The sequence below is a fragment of the Callorhinchus milii genome, unplaced genomic scaffold (assembly GCF_018977255.1).
Source record: "Callorhinchus milii isolate IMCB2004 unplaced genomic scaffold, IMCB_Cmil_1.0 Scaffold5, whole genome shotgun sequence".
NCBI classification, from domain to species: Eukaryota; Metazoa; Chordata; class Chondrichthyes; order Chimaeriformes; family Callorhinchidae; genus Callorhinchus; species Callorhinchus milii.
The window spans coordinates 25,488,049-25,503,562 of record NW_024704746.1 but is presented as its reverse complement, the minus strand read 5'-3'; the positions used below and the strand labels follow the sequence as shown (position 1 = coordinate 25,503,562).

General features: G+C 43.4%; 1 protein-coding gene across 1 annotated transcript in view; it reads left to right on the top strand.

Moving 5' to 3' along the window:
- LOC103188906 (dynein axonemal heavy chain 3-like) overlaps positions 1 to 15,514 on the top strand; it is a 135,357-nt gene that overhangs the window by 109,370 nt on the left and 10,473 nt on the right. The window contains exons 56-70 of the mRNA XM_042335009.1: positions 736 to 894; positions 1,618 to 1,725; positions 2,445 to 2,609; positions 3,816 to 4,000; positions 5,224 to 5,395; positions 5,633 to 5,766; positions 6,215 to 6,386; positions 6,969 to 7,172; positions 8,524 to 8,654; positions 9,106 to 9,298; positions 9,552 to 9,730; positions 10,675 to 10,933; positions 11,503 to 11,628; positions 14,142 to 14,319; positions 14,674 to 14,750. Coding sequence (XP_042190943.1) covers positions 736 to 894; positions 1,618 to 1,725; positions 2,445 to 2,609; positions 3,816 to 4,000; positions 5,224 to 5,395; positions 5,633 to 5,766; positions 6,215 to 6,386; positions 6,969 to 7,172; positions 8,524 to 8,654; positions 9,106 to 9,298; positions 9,552 to 9,730; positions 10,675 to 10,933; positions 11,503 to 11,628; positions 14,142 to 14,319; positions 14,674 to 14,750 — 2,442 coding nt within the window. The remainder of the gene's footprint in view (positions 1 to 735; positions 895 to 1,617; positions 1,726 to 2,444; positions 2,610 to 3,815; positions 4,001 to 5,223; positions 5,396 to 5,632; positions 5,767 to 6,214; positions 6,387 to 6,968; positions 7,173 to 8,523; positions 8,655 to 9,105; positions 9,299 to 9,551; positions 9,731 to 10,674; positions 10,934 to 11,502; positions 11,629 to 14,141; positions 14,320 to 14,673; positions 14,751 to 15,514) is intronic.

The following is a 15,514-nucleotide window of genomic DNA, read 5'->3' as shown; positions in this document are numbered from 1 at the left end:
GAAAGCAATAATCCCTTCAAAAAAAATGTATAATAATTTTTTTTAAATAATTTCTTTTTGTGATTTCTGCCCCAACCAACATCAGATGATCTACGATAATTTGTTGCCTCGGATATTAGAGACGTCTCAAAGCGCTTCACAGAATATACTGTAAAGTGAATTGACTGTTTTGTGGGCGAAATGCAGCTGCCAATTGCGCACAGCAGCGTCCCACAAACAGTCATTTATATTAAATTATATTGTGCTTTGATTTAAAAAAAACATTCAACCTGTTTCGGGAAAGCAATGGAAAGGAATCTCTCTCACCTAACTGAGACACAGAGAAGAAACTTTATGATATTTTTTCGTGTGCGCAAATTTAATATTAGAGGCGACAAATTATCCTCGATCATCTGATGTTGGTCAGGCAGAAATCAGGTACGCAATTGTATTTGTATTGATTTCCTGGCCACTTGGGTCACTGTCACCACTTTGGCGTGCGATGAAAGGAGAAAGTGCCACAAAGGTTCATTGTTTCTCTAACCTCATCCCCAAGATCAAATGCTAAATGTTCCATTTTCCAATTAAATGTGGAGTCCTGTAGCTCAGTGGTTAGAGCATTTGCCTCGTGAGCGAGAGACCTGGGTCAATTCCCAGGCAGAGCGTAACCTTAGGCAAGTTACCTTACTCCACACATGCACAGGCACACACACACATGCGTCTGTGTTTACCTACTCTGTGCTGTATGTTCCCCAGGTTGAATGTGAGCAGAAGCTGAGTGTGGCGATGCCTGCTCTGAATGCTGCTATTGCAGCCCTGGACACACTGAAGGCCAGTGATATCACACTCTTGAAGACAATGCAGAACCCACCGTCAGGAATCCGGCTCACACTCACCGCTATCTGTATCTTGAAGGTATCACATATTTTCTTTACAGATTAACAAATGCTCCACAGAGTCTTGTAGCTCAGTGGTTCGAGCACTCGTCTCGCAAGTGGGAGACCTGGGTTTGATTCCAGGCCAGGGAGAAACCTTGGGCAAATTTCCTTACTCCACACACCTGATAATGATCCCTCAAGAAAAATAAATAAATTGGTCACTTCAATCCCCGACGGTTTGTGGGACGCTGCTGTGTACAATTGGCTGCTGTGTTTCGCCCACAAATATACAGTCAATTCACTTTACTTCTGTGATGCGCTTTGAGACGTCTAGAAGACATCAAATGCAAGGATTATTATTTTTATTATTAAGCGAGAGGACCTGGGTTTGATTCCCGGGCAGGATGAAACATTGGGCAAGTTTCCTTACTGCACATGTCTCCGTTTACCCAGAGGTAAATAGGAGGAACCCAGTGGTTAGTCGATTGACGGATCGCTTTCTGGGGTTAACAATCCCTTCAAAAACAAAATATATAATAATAATTTGGTTACTCAGTCCATGACTGTTTGTGGGAATGCTGCTGTGAGCAATTGGCTGCCTGTTTCGCCCCCAAAATACAGTCAATTCACTTTATAGTGTATTTGAGATGTCTCAACGACATGATAAGGCACTAAATCAAATGTAAAAATGCAAGGATTATTATACCATTTTGATTAAGAAATGTCAGTATAATTTGTGTAACTATTTTTTCAATTTGAGGGAATTAAACCAGAGAAAAAAATCGATGGGAATGGGAAAAGCACTGATGATTATTGGCCCTCTGCCAAAAAAATGCTGGGTGATATGAAGTTTCTGGAATCGCTGAAGGTACGTAGGTGTTGGGTTTAAGAACATAATAATGCACAGAATGACTGTCCTGTAGCTTATTGGTTAGAACACTTGCCTCGCAAACGAGAGGACCTATGTTTGATTCCTTACCAACAGTAAATAGGAACCTGGATGTCAGTCGATTGGCAGATCACTTTCCAGGGGTATTAATCCCATCAAAAAATAATAATAAAAATAATAATAATTTGGTCACACAATCCACGACTGTTTGTGGGACGCTGCTGTGTGCAATTGGCTGCCGCGTTTCGCCCACAAGATATACAGTCAATTCACTTTACAATATATTCTGTGAAGCGCTTTGAGACGCCTCAAAGACGTGATAATGCAAAGTTTTTTTATTATTATTCTAAGGCACTGACCTCAACCACAGTTTAACACAGGCCTGAATTTTTGACAACATCTGTGTAAGATTCCCTTTTCTCATACCTGTCTTTCAGTGACAATCACTGGATCCTCAGCCAGTTTATATATAGTATACACCTGCACCGTTCAGAACTGGGTTGATTCTCTTCCTGGTACATTTCACTGAGAGCCAGAGAGTGAGAGATATTCATGCCATCAGTGTGGGGTCAGACAGATTCCAGAGGTGAACAAGCAGTGTGCAGGAGCCAGTGTAACCCTGAGCCCCTGGCAGCCCCTGACGGTTTTATTGCTTGTGCATCTTTCTGTGGACAATGTTGTATTGTATTTCTTCACAGGAATTCGATAAAGACAACATTCCTCCTAAAGTGATAGCCCACATTAGGAGGGATTTTATCAGCAGCCCTGAATTCCAGGCATCCGTCATTAAGAATGTCTCCTCAGCCTGTGAGGGGCTCTGCAGTTGGGTCCGAGCCACTGAAGTCTATGATAACGTCGCAAAGGTAAGCCTCAAGTAAGTCTATTGTGCTCCTGCCAAGAAAGGCTCATTACAGTCACAGACAAACACAGAGCAGGAGAGTCGTTTTCAGAAGCAGTCGAGCATTAAAATAACAAGTAGAATCATTGTACATTGTGTTCATTCACTATTGGCGGCAATGTTCACTCAGTAAATACATACCATAGCGCCATCGTCATGCACCTCCACCACTGTCCAGCTCTGGGACATTACCCTGTGTGAGGGACGCTGTGTAACTGTGAGTTGTTGTTGTTGTAGATATTTGTGTAGATAATGTGGTTGATGTTGTTGTTGTTGATGTTATTGTTGATGTTGTTGTTGTTGTTATTGTTGATGTTGTTGTTGATGTTGTTACTCTTTGGCTCTCGTCAACATCTAAAATCTCACAGCTCTCACCTCATCCACCTACCCGACCTCCCCCTAAAACTCTCCGAACCCGTACGAAACCTAGGTGTCAGGTTCGACCCCCAGTTATCCTTCCTCCCCCACCAATACTTCTCTCCGAAAGCTGCTGGAACCCTGGTCCATGCCTTTGTCACCTCTCGGCTGGACTACTCTACTACGCTAACGCCCTCCTCACCGGTCTCCCATCAGCTACCATCCATAAAATCCAAATCATTCAAAACTCTGCCGCCCGCATTCTCACCCAATCCCCCCAGTCCTGGCCCTCCCCCCCCACCCCCAAACCCCACTCCCCTATCCCCCCAGCTCCTCCCCTTCCCCTGGCTCCTCGCCTCCCCCTGGCTCCTCGCCTCCCCCTGGCTCCTCCCCCTCCCCTGGTTCCTCCCCCTCCCCTGGCTCCCCCCCTCCCCTGGCTCCTCCCTTCCCCCTGGCTCCTCCCTCCCCCCTGGCTCCTCCCTCTCCCCTGGCTCTTCCCTCTCCTCTGGCTCCCCCCCTCCCCTGGCTCCTCCCCTTCCCCTGGCTCCTCGCCTCCCCCTGGCTCCTCCCCCTCCCCTGGCTCCTCCCTCTCCTCTGGCTCCCTCCCTCCCCTGGCTCCTCCCCCTCCCCCTGGCTTGGCCCCAGGATCCATTACTGTGAAGCTCTGAGACGCCGTCCGGCGTGGAGAGCGCTATATAAATCCAAGTTGTTGTTGTTCTTGTTGATGTTGTTGATATTTTTGTTGATGTTGTTGTTGATGTTGTTGATGTTGTTGAGGTTGATGTTGTTGTTGATGTTGTTGATGTTGTTGTAGATTGTTGCCCCAAAACGGCAGAAGTTGGCGGAGGCTGAGGAGGAGCTGAAAGTGCAGATGGTGAAGCTGAGCATAAAGAGGTTGGAGCTGAGTGAGGTGAGGACCAAGCTCGAGCTGCTCCAGAGACAACTCACCCAGAAACTCACTGAGAAGAACCTGCTGGAGGAAAGCATTGAGATGACACAGTGAGTCACCTTCAGATAATAATCCTGACATTTCACGCAGCGTGAGGAGGGCTGCTCAGCACAACAGTATTCCCTCATAGACGTCATTGATTGCTTTCCCTCCTGCCATCTCCATCAATCCCAGAATGTCAACCATGAAACATAAAACAACGTTCCCTTGTGATTGCCAATATTTTTGTTATCAGTGTATAGTTTGGGACACGACATGTCAAGCGACTGCCAGGATGGTGGAAGGTAACATAACATGTAGGAGCAGGAGTAGGCCATTCGGCCCTTCGAGCCTCTGCCCCGCCATTCAATCATGGCTGATCTTCTAATCTAACTCTGGCTAATAACCTGACACTGCCTTATCCCCATATCCCTTAATCCCTTTTGCAATAAGAAATCTATCTATCTCAGTCTTGAATATGTTCAAGGACTGAGCATCAACAGCCCATTGGGGTAGTGAGTTCCATACATTCACTGCCCTTTGAGTGAAGAAGTTCTTCCTCAACTCAGTGCGAAAGTGTTGGCCTCTGATTTTAAGGTTGTGACCCCTGGTTTTAGTTTCTCCAACCGGGGAAACAATCTCCCACTATCTACTCTATCATACCCTTTGATGATCTTATAGGTTTCTATAAGATCCCCTCTAATTCTCCTATATTCTAGAGAATATAGGCCCAAATTGATCAGCCTATCCTCGTAACTCATCCCCTTCATCCTTGGTACTAACCGAGTAAATCTACGCTGCACCCCCTCCAAGGCAAGTACATCCTTCCTTAAATGAGGAGACCAAAACTGGGCACAGTATTCCAGATGTGGTCTCACCAGGGCCCTATACAGTTGCAGCAATACTTCCCTACTCTTGTACTCTAATCCTTTCATAATGAATGCTAACGTACCGTTCACCTTCCTAATTGCTGCTGCAGCTGCAGACTAACTTTCTGTGATTGGTGTACAAGGACACCCCAAGTCCCTCTGGACGCCAACACGTTCCAATCTCTCCCCTTGTAAAAAATAACCCACTCTACTGTTTTTGCTCCCCAGGTGGATGACTTCGCACTTCCCTACATTATACTTCATCTGCCACCTACCTGCCAAATCACCTAACCTATCTACGTCTCGCTGCAATTTTTAATGTCATCCTCTGTGTTGACACTTCCTCCTAGTTTTGTGTCATTAGTGAACTGGATGAATCTTGGTCTTCTTTTGTCCAGCTAATCCCCTTATTCTTCCTGCTGTAGGTTAAAGCTGGAGCGAGCTGAGAAGCTGATCAATGGGCTAGGAGGAGAGCGAGCTCGCTGGACACAGATTACACTGCAGCTGGAGGACATGTACCAGAACATTGTTGGGGATGTGTTACTGAGCGCAAGTGTTGTGGCTTATCTCGGGCCCTTCACACCAGAGTTCCGACAGGTGACTCAGACACATTAAACATGTCAGACTGTTGGGGGAAGGGGTAGAATTGTCTTTATTTAATAGGAAGACAATGTAGATTCCCGTAGTGTATTGGTCAGTGCACTCGCCTCGCCAGCTGATACAGAGCTGTGTGCTTCATTGTCAGGCACTGGTGAAAGCTGTTTCCTTATTTGTTGTCATCCATAGAGACAGAATTTTGCTCATGTTCCCACTGTTGTTCCTTCTCCTTTGCAGGAAATACTGAAGGAATGGTTCACTCTGTGCAAGCAAAAACAGATCCCTGTTTCCAACATCTTCTGCCTCTCCAACACCTTGGGAGATCCTGTGAGAATTCTGGAGTGGCAACTGCATGGACTACCAAGGGACATGTAAGTCTTTGTGGAGTCCTGTAGCTCAGTGGTTAGCACTCGCCTCAGCTAGTGAGAGGCCCCGGGTTCAGTTCCCTGGCAGGGCAAAACCTTAGGCAAATTTCCTTAATCCACACGCCTCTGTTGACCTAGCAGTGAGCAGGAATCCGGTTGTCAGATTGGTTTCCGAGGTTAATAATCCCTTCAAAAAATAAATAAATTATAATAATCTGGTCACTCAATCCATGACTGTTTGTGGGACATTGTTGTGTGTAATTGGCTGCCGCAATTCATCCACAAAATACACATTCACTACACTTCACAGCACATTCCGTGAAGCACTTTGAGACGTCTCAATAAGGTGCTGCATACAATGCAAGGATTATTATTATTAGTCTCAGAATATTACAGCAATAAATTAGGAATTAAAGCACATTAAATGGCACATATAACATTCCTTTCCCTTTAGCTTTTCAGTAGACAATGCTATCATCGTGACCTCAGCTCAGCGCTGGCCTCTAATGATTGACCCCCAGGGACAGGCTAACAAGTGGATTAAAAACATGGAGAAAGCTAACAAGTTACATGTCTGCAAACTTAATGAGCCAGACTACATCCGTACTCTGGGGAACTGCATCCAGGTAACATTCCAACATTGCTTCCCATGGTTAGAGCACTCGTCTCACAAGCAGGAGGACCTGGGTTTGATTCCTGGGCAGGTCAGGGCAAAACCTTAGGCAAGTTTCGTTACTCCACACACATGTCTCTTTACCTAACAGTAAGTAGGAACCCGGTTGTTAGTTGATTAGCGGATCTGGGGTTAATAATCCGTCCAAGAATAACAATAAATTGGTCCCTCACTCCACGACTGTGTGTGGGACGCTGCTGTGCGCAATTGGCTGCCGCGTTTCACTCACACAATATACAGTCAATTCACTTTACAGCATATTCTGTGAAGCGCTTTGATAAAGCGCTGTATCAAATGCAAGGATTATTATTATGAGGAAACTGCACAAAACAGAATTTGATTGACATTTACACCAATGAGAGAATGGAGACATTTGTCATCTCCACGTCCAATTTGTCAAATTGAAACCAAGGTAACAACGGTACCAGAACCATTTGGCATCCCATCGCAGAGCCCAAACCACCTTATTACCACTGGTTGGATTAGTTTGAAAACGTTACCTCAGTCTCTAAATCGGTGTGATCTTATCTCCTAGTTTGGAAATCCAATTTTAATTGAAAATCTTTCTGAAGATCTTGATCACATTCTGGAGCCTCTGCTGCTGAAACAGACTTTCAAACAGAGGGGAATGGATTACATCCAGCTCGGAGAGACCATCATACAGTATTCCAGGGATTTCACCCTCTACATGACCACTCGCCTTCGTAACCCTCACTACCTGCCCGAGGTTTCTGTCAAGGTAATCTGCCAACTCTACAGAGATCTGAACAGTGTTGGGGTGATAGCTGGGGGTACATCAACGCTTGTACCAATGAGTTTCACAATAGAGAGAACTGTGCTAACCAATAATAATATGTTGGAGTCCTGGAGCTCAGTGGTTAGAGCACTCGCCTCGCAAGCGAGAGACCTGGGTTCGATTCCCAAGCAGGACGATATGTTGGGCAAGTTTCCTTACTCCACACACCTCTGTTTACCCAGTAGTAAGTAGGAACCGGGTTGTTAGTCGATTGGAGGATGCTTTCCCAGTAATAATTCCTTCAAAAATATATTTATTTATATATATATATTTTTTAAAAAACGTGGTTACTCAATCCACAACTGTTTGTAGGACACAGCAGTGCGCAATTGGCTGCCGCGTTTCGCCCACGAAATACAGTCACTACACTTTACAGTATATTCTGTGTACTATATAAGGCGCTATATCAAAGGTAAGGATTATTATCATTATTATTATTACTCTCTTTATAAATTGCCCGATTCACAGAACAACCTTATTCGTCTTTGTTGCTGTGCGCTATTGGGCTGCAGCGTTTCACCTACAGGTACACAGTCACTAAACGTCACAGTAAATCCAGTAAAGCACTTTGGGACATCTCCCGATGTGAACGTATTATTGTTATTGTTATTAAAAGTCTAGAAACAATTGCTTCATAAATCCATTTCTCAAGAGTGTCCCAACCAATTACATGTCTTTGGCTTTCAGGGAGCCTCAAGGTGTATAATCTCTCATATCACCATCTCCACACACAGCGGTGTTTATGAGCTGCTTAGATTCCAGTCCCCACCTTGTCTGTGATGTCATTTATCTTCACAACAGGGAAACTCACCACGCCAGCGTTTCCTTATCATCTCTGCGCACGCTGTCAGCAAAGCTTATTAGCAATCTCCGAGCTCTGTAGCTTACACTGTAAGGGCTGGTCCTGCTATCTGGTGGGAGTACTCAATGTTATTGCTCTCCTCGGCAAACAATAGCCGACCCACTCCAGCCATCCATTGTTTATAAACTGATGGACAGAGTTTATCTGTGAATCATGAAGACTGGGGGGGAAATTCATCTCCGAACTTTATATCTGTTGCTACGCTTTAAGGCGACTATATCATAATTGTACAGTTGACAGACAAGATTTTGGAGCTTGCCTTTTGGTCAATTAGCAAATTTTTGTTTCCTGCTTTAACACCTTCCTCTCCCTTTCCCCCCCCCCCACCCCGAAGAACTTAACTAAAATCCAATATTATTTGTACTGACTTCCAATCCCTCCTTATGATAAGGCAGGATATCAAACGCCAGGATTGTATCTTTGCTTCTCCAGGTAACTCTCCTGAACTTTATGATCACACCAATTGGTTTGGAGGATCAACTGCTCAGTATAGTCGCAGCAAAAGAGAAACCAGAACTAGAAGAAAAGAAGAAAGGACTTTACCTGGAAAGGGCACAAAACAGGTACCAGTGTCACTGACAATAACTATTATAGTACAGTGAGTCGTGTAGCTCAGTGGTTAGAGCACTCACCTCACAAGCGAGAGACCTGGGTTTGTTTCCCGGTCAGGTCTTAGGCAAGTTTCCTTACTCCACACAGCTCTGTTTACCTAACAGTAAATAGGAACCCGGTTGTTAGAAAATTGGTGGATCGCTTCCCGCGATAATAATCCCTTAAAAAAAATAATAATGTGGTCCTTCAATCCATGACCGTTTGTGGGTGCTGTGCGCAATTAGCTGCCGTGTTTCGCCCACAAAATACACAGTCACTACACTTTCAGTATATTCTGTAAAGTGCTTTGAGACATCTCAATGTCATGATAATGTGCTGTATCAAGGGCAAGGATTATTATCATTTTAGGAACAAATAATGTTCACTGGCTCCGCTGACTTGAATCAGGGTTTTTCTGCACAGAAAACTGTTGAAAGAAACAGAAGACCAGATCCTGGAGGTCCTGTCAATGTCACAGGGGAACATTCTGGAAGATGAACGTGCTATACTCATCCTCTCCTCCAGCAAGAAGCTCTCACGGGAGATCCTGGAGAAACAAGAGATCACAACCAGGACTGAGAAACAGATCGACGAAACCCGAGACGGCTACAGACCAGTGAGTGGAGCCGTCATTCATTCCAGTTTGCCTCCTGCCATCGCTATGTAGTACATACAACATCATCTGTGTCATTTGGGGAAACTTTGTTGGAGTTGTTTTACTATTATTACTATTAGTATTACTTCATTATTATGTTCATCCACAAAATACAAAGTCACTAAACTTTACAGTGTGTCCTGTGAAGCATTTTGAGACGTCTTGAAGACGTGACAAGGGTCCTTGTAACATCCTCTTTCTGTTCTCTGATCAGGTGGCCACCCACTCAAGTGTGCTGTTTTTTGTCATTTCTAATCTTGCTCATATTGATCCGATGTACCAATACTCACTTGCCTGGTTCATAAATCTTTATGTCAACTCCATTGATAAAAGCAGCCCCTCCACCCTCCTGCATGAGAGGATCAGCAATCTCAACGCACACTTCACTTACAGGTAATTAATTACATTTACAATTAAGACAATATTTATAGTATCATAGAATCTATATTACATTATATTATATTGTATCTTACAGCACAGAAGGAGGCCATTCGGCCCATAGTGCCTGTGCCGGCTCTTTGAAAGAGCCACCAACTAGCCCCACTCCCCCGCTCTTACCCCAATTAGCCCCCGCTCCTCCACTCTTACCCCAACTAGTCCCACTTCCCCACTCTTACCACATATTGTTCCTATTAAATACATATCTAATCCTCTTCAAAGTTATTATTGAATATGTACCCACCACCTTTCAGGCTGTGCATTCCAGATCATAATAACTCTCTAGGTTAAAAAAAATAGAAAAGTCAATCGTAATAAAAAGAATAATATTCCAATTTAAATTGATATGTGGACCATTAGTGTGACTTGGATAGTGCAATCAGATAAATAAATTACTAACATGGCCTGCTGTGGTGCATGTCACAGTGTGTGGCATTTCTGCTGCTAAACCAGGCTAAACCAGGTAAAACAATTTGGTTTAAATTGGCTTCTAGGTCATCATCACTAATATAAATCTACAGAGAAACTATTTCCTCTGGTGGTGAATCCAGAACAAGGTCCATAGTCTTAACATTACAGCGAGGCCATTTAGCAGTGAACTCAGGGGCAGTTTTTCACCCAAAGGCCAGTGGGAATCTGGAACTCTCTCTCCCACCCCCAAAACCCTGTGGATTATGGCTGTGGATCCAGTTACATTGTCCAGTCTGAGGTGTTTGTCAGGTCCGGGGATCAAGGGATACGGGGCAAAGGCGGGTAATTGGAGTTGAGGTACAGATCAGCCATAATCTGATAGAATGGCGGGACAGGCTCGAGGGGCTGAATGACCTTGTCCTGTTCCTATGAGTGTAATCTCAGCCCAATGAAGCGGGCTCGCTAACATGGCCGTGTTTCTCTCACAGTATGTACCAGAATGTTTGCCGCTCCCTGTTTGAGAGAGACAAGATGCTCTTCTCTTTCCTGCTGTGTATTGGGATCGAGAGGAGCAGGAACCTGGTGACTGATGACGAATGGCGTTTCCTGCTGACTGGGGGGGTAGCGTTAGAGATCCCATTTGTCAATCCTGCTCCCAGCTGGCTGAAGGACAAGTCCTGGGGGGAAATAGTCCGTCTCTCCTCTCTGCCGGCATTCTGCAAGTTACAGAATCACTTCTGTTCTCACGTAAGTTCAGCTGCAAGTAAGTAAGAATATTATAGTAGTGCACAAACAATACATACAATCTGTTCACTACCTCCGCTCAGCGGGCTCCAGCCTGCTCCATATCCCCCGCCCGGCCCACCCCACCATCAGCAGTCAGGGCTTCAGCCTCTCTGCCCCCACCCCATGGAACACCATTCCCACAGTCCCTCTGCCTCCCCCCTCCCTCGCCTCCTTCAAGGCCCATCTCAAGACCTTCCTCTTCAACCACGCCTTCGGTCACCCGCCTACCCACTCCCCACCCTCCACCTCTCCTGATCCCAACCCCCAGCTTAGGTCCAAATCCTTGACTGTCCAGTGCCTTGGGACATCCTCCCGATGTGAAAGGTGCCGTGTAAATGTCATGTGTTGTTGTTAGGTGAAAAAAGAGGTAGAAAATATTGGAAACCTATTTGAGTATTGTAATAAAGATTGCCTAATTGCCTATGTTAAACACTGTTAATGAAGCTAAACCTTCGCCCTAGTTGTGCAGTTATTTAATGGTGATTGAGTTTGTCTGGCTGCAGTGCTGACCCTGTGGTTGACCTGTTTAGCTTTCTGAATGGAAGAAAATCTACGATTCTTCTCAACCGGAGACAATCTCACTCCCTGATCCATGGGAACAGAGTCTGAGTAACTTCCAACACCTTCTTGTTCTCCGCTGTATCAGGCCAGACAAGGTTTGGGTAATTTTTATACTTATAATAAATTATATATTGTGGCCAATACACACCCATCTCTCCCTTGTTACAGCTTGTTGTCGTCATCAGACTTTTCCTCTCTCCAATGGATTGCGATGTGTATCAGCTCCCTGCAGTCTCTCAAAGCCTCCCCTGTATATTGCTGTGTGCTTTACAGCTATTTCCCTCCTGTACAGATCATTGTGTCCATCAGAAAGCCCTCTGCCCTCACACAGTGTGAAACAGCCTGAAACAGTGTAATGTTCCTCACCCAGAAACTGCTGCTTGTGGGGAATGGCACTCTCTGTGGTGTTGCTCCTGAGGAATGTGTTCAAACATGAAGCTAAAGGGATGAGATCCCACCAGAGAGAGATAATGGAGCCCTTTAAATAAGCAGATGACGTGTTGGTGGGAAAAGACCAACATTGCAGTTATCTTTAAAACACTATAGCTCAGTGGTTAGAGCACTCGCCTCACATGTGAGAGGACCTGGTTTTGATTCCCGGGCAGGGCAACACCTTAGGCAAGTTTCCTCACCCCACACGCCTCTGTTTACCAGCAGTCAGTAGGAACCCGGTTGTTAGTCGATTGATGAGGGTAATAATCCCTTCAAAATATAAAAAAAATTTAGTTACTGTATCGCCGACTGTTTGTGGGACACTGCTGTGCGCAATTGGCTGCTGTGTTTCGCCCACAAAATATACAGTCAATTCACTGTACTGTAATATCCTGTGAAGCGCTTTGAGATGTCTCGAAGATGTGATAAGGCACTGTATCAAATGCAAGGATTATTGTTATTGTTAATATTATTTTATTATTATTGTTATTGTTATTATTATTGTTATCTTTATTATTATTATTTTTATTATTGTTGTTATTATTGCTGTTATTATTGTTATTGTTATTATTGTTATTGTTGTTATTATAGTTCTTATTGTTATTATTGTTATTGTTATTATTGTTATTGTTGTTGTTATTGTTGTTATTGTTATCATTGTTGTTATTGTTGTTGTTGTTATCTTTGTAATTGTTGTTGTTGTTATTGTTATTGTTATTGTTGTTGTTGTTGTTGTTATCGTTGTTATTGTTATTATTGTTGTTATCATTGTTATTGTTATCATTGTTGTTGTTGTTATTGTTATCGTTGTTGTTGTTATTGTTGTTCTTGTTATCGTTGTTGTTGTTGTTGTTATCGTTGTTATCGTTGTTGTTGTTGTTATCATTGTTGTTATTGTTGTTGTCATTGTTGTTGTTGTTATCGTTGTTGTTGTTATCGTTGTTATCGTTGTTGTTGTTGTTATCATTGTTGTTGTTGTTATCGTTGTATGTTGTTGTTATCGTTGTTATCGTTGTTGTTGTTGTTATCGATGTTATTGTTATCGTTGTTGTTGTTGTTATTGTTGTTATTGTTATCGTTGTTATCGTTGTTGTTGTTATCGTTGTTGTTGTTGCTGTTGTTGTTGTTATTGTTACCGTTGTCATTGTTATCGTTGTTGTTGTTGTTATCGTTATCGTTGTTGTTGTTGTTATTGTTATCGTTGTTGTTGTTATTGTTATCAATGTTATTGTTATCGTTGTTGTTGTTGTTATCGTTGTTGTTGTTGTTGTTGTCGTTGTTGTTGTTGTCATTGTTATCGATGTTATTGTTATCGATGTTATTGTTATCGATGTTATTGTTATCGTTGTTGTTGTTGCTGTTGTTGTTGTTGTTGTCATCGTTGTTGTTGTTATCATCGTTGTTGTTGTTGTTATCGTTGTTGTTGTTATCATCGTTGTTGTTGTTGTTATCATCGTTGTTGTTGTTATTGTTGTTGTTGTTATTGTTGTTGTTGTTATCGTTGTTATCATTGTTGTTGTTGTTGTCATTGTTATCGATGTTATTGTTATCGATGTTATTGTGATCGATGTTATTGTTATCGTTGTTGTTGCTGTTGTTGTTGTTGTCATCGTTGTTGTTGCTGTTGTTGTTGCTGTTGCTGTTGTTGCTGTTATCATCGTTGTTGTTGCTGTTGTTGTTGTTGTTGTTATCATCGTTGTTGTTGCTGTTGTTGTTGTTGCTGTTATCATCGTTGTTGTTGCTGTTATCATCATTGTTGTTGCTGTTATCATCATTGTTGTTGCTGTTGTTGTTGTTGCTGTTATCATCGTTGTTGTTGTTGTTGCTGTTGTTGTTGTTGCTGTTATCATCGTTGTTGTTGTTGTTATCGTTGTTGTTGTTGTTGCTGTTGTTGTTGTTATCGTTGTTGTCATCGTTGTTGTTGTTATCATCGTTGTTGTTGCTGTTGTGGCTGTTATCATCGTCGTTGTTGTTGTTGTTATCGTTGTTGTTGTTGTTGTTATCATCGTTGTTGTTGCTGTTGCTGTTGTTGCTGTTATCATCGTTGTTGTTGCTGTTGTTGTTGTTGTTATCATCGTTGTTGTTGTTGCTGTTGTTGTTGCTGTTGTTGTTGCTGTTGTTGTTGTTGTTGTTATCATCGTTGTTGTTGTTGTTGTTGTGCTCCGTGGCCCTGCAGGTTATTCCCGCTGTTCAGCAGTTCATCACAGAGAAAATGGACGTTGCCTACATCGAGCCTCCAACCTTTGACCTTCAGCACAGCTTCAAGCACTCCGGCCACTCCACACCACTAATCTTTGTCCTGTCGGCCGGAGCCGACCCCATGGCTTTGCTGATGAGATTTGCTGAGGAGAGGGGTATGTAACCAGGTCACGGCCGAGGGTTCTGGGCTGTGCCGATACCCTTCAAGTGGGAGTCTGGAACCCTCTCTCCCACCCCCCAACCCCTGTGGGTTATGGCTGTGGATCCAGTCACATTGTCCAGTCTGAGGTGTTTGTCAGGTCCGGGGATCAAGGGGTACGGGGCAAAGGCGGGTAATTGGAGTTGAGGTACAGATCATCATGATCTCATAGAATGGTGGGACAGGCTCCAGGGGCTGAATGGCCTCCTCCTGTTCCTATGTCCTGTGCAGGATATACTGTAAAGGTGTATTTTGTCAGTGACGATTCATTAATAACTAACAGAGGAATGATTTGCTGTGTTTGCTGCAGGAATGGGAGGGACAAATCTGCAGACTATCTCTCTAGGACAGGGACAAGGGCCGATTGCTAAGAAAATGATTGAAAAAGTAAGTTCTTAAATTTTCATGAGGTGAGAAATCATTTACTTCTTCATTTGCCACTTCCTAACTGGTGTTTAATAGTTTGTGCTGTGAAATCGATTCTGAAGCATAGTTCAATGGAGCATAAATTTGTGATATTAATAAGGGTTTTTCTCCTGACTGCAGTAATATCCATCGCAGTAGAGGGGTTAAAGATCTTCTTGGTGACATATGTAGACAGTTAGCATCAGTATTTAATAGGACAGAAAAAGAGAAGATTAATTTATGATTCATTAAAGTATGAATATATACATCAAATATTCACATACCAGTATAATAATAATAATCCTTGCATTTGATATAGCGATTGATCACGTCTTTGAGACGTCTCAGAGCCCTTCACAGGATATATTGTAAAGTGAATTATTGACTGTATATTTTGTGGATGAATCGCGGCAGCCAATTGCATACAGCAGAGTCCCACAAACAGTGGTGGATTGAGTGACCAAATTACCTTTTTATTACTTTTTTAAGGGCTTAATACCTCCAGAAAGCAATCCACCAATCAACTAAGAACCGGGTTCCTACTTACTGCTTAGGTAAACAGAGGCTCTGTGTGGAGTAAGAAAACTTGCCCAACATTTTGTCCTGTCTGGGAAACAAACCCAGGTCTCGCGCTTGCGAGGCGAGTGCTCTAATCACTGAGCTACAGGACTCCATGTTCAAAATGAAAAGCAGCAGTGAGGACATTAAATGGCCATTTTTCCAGGAACTTGCGTTTTGCTGTTAAT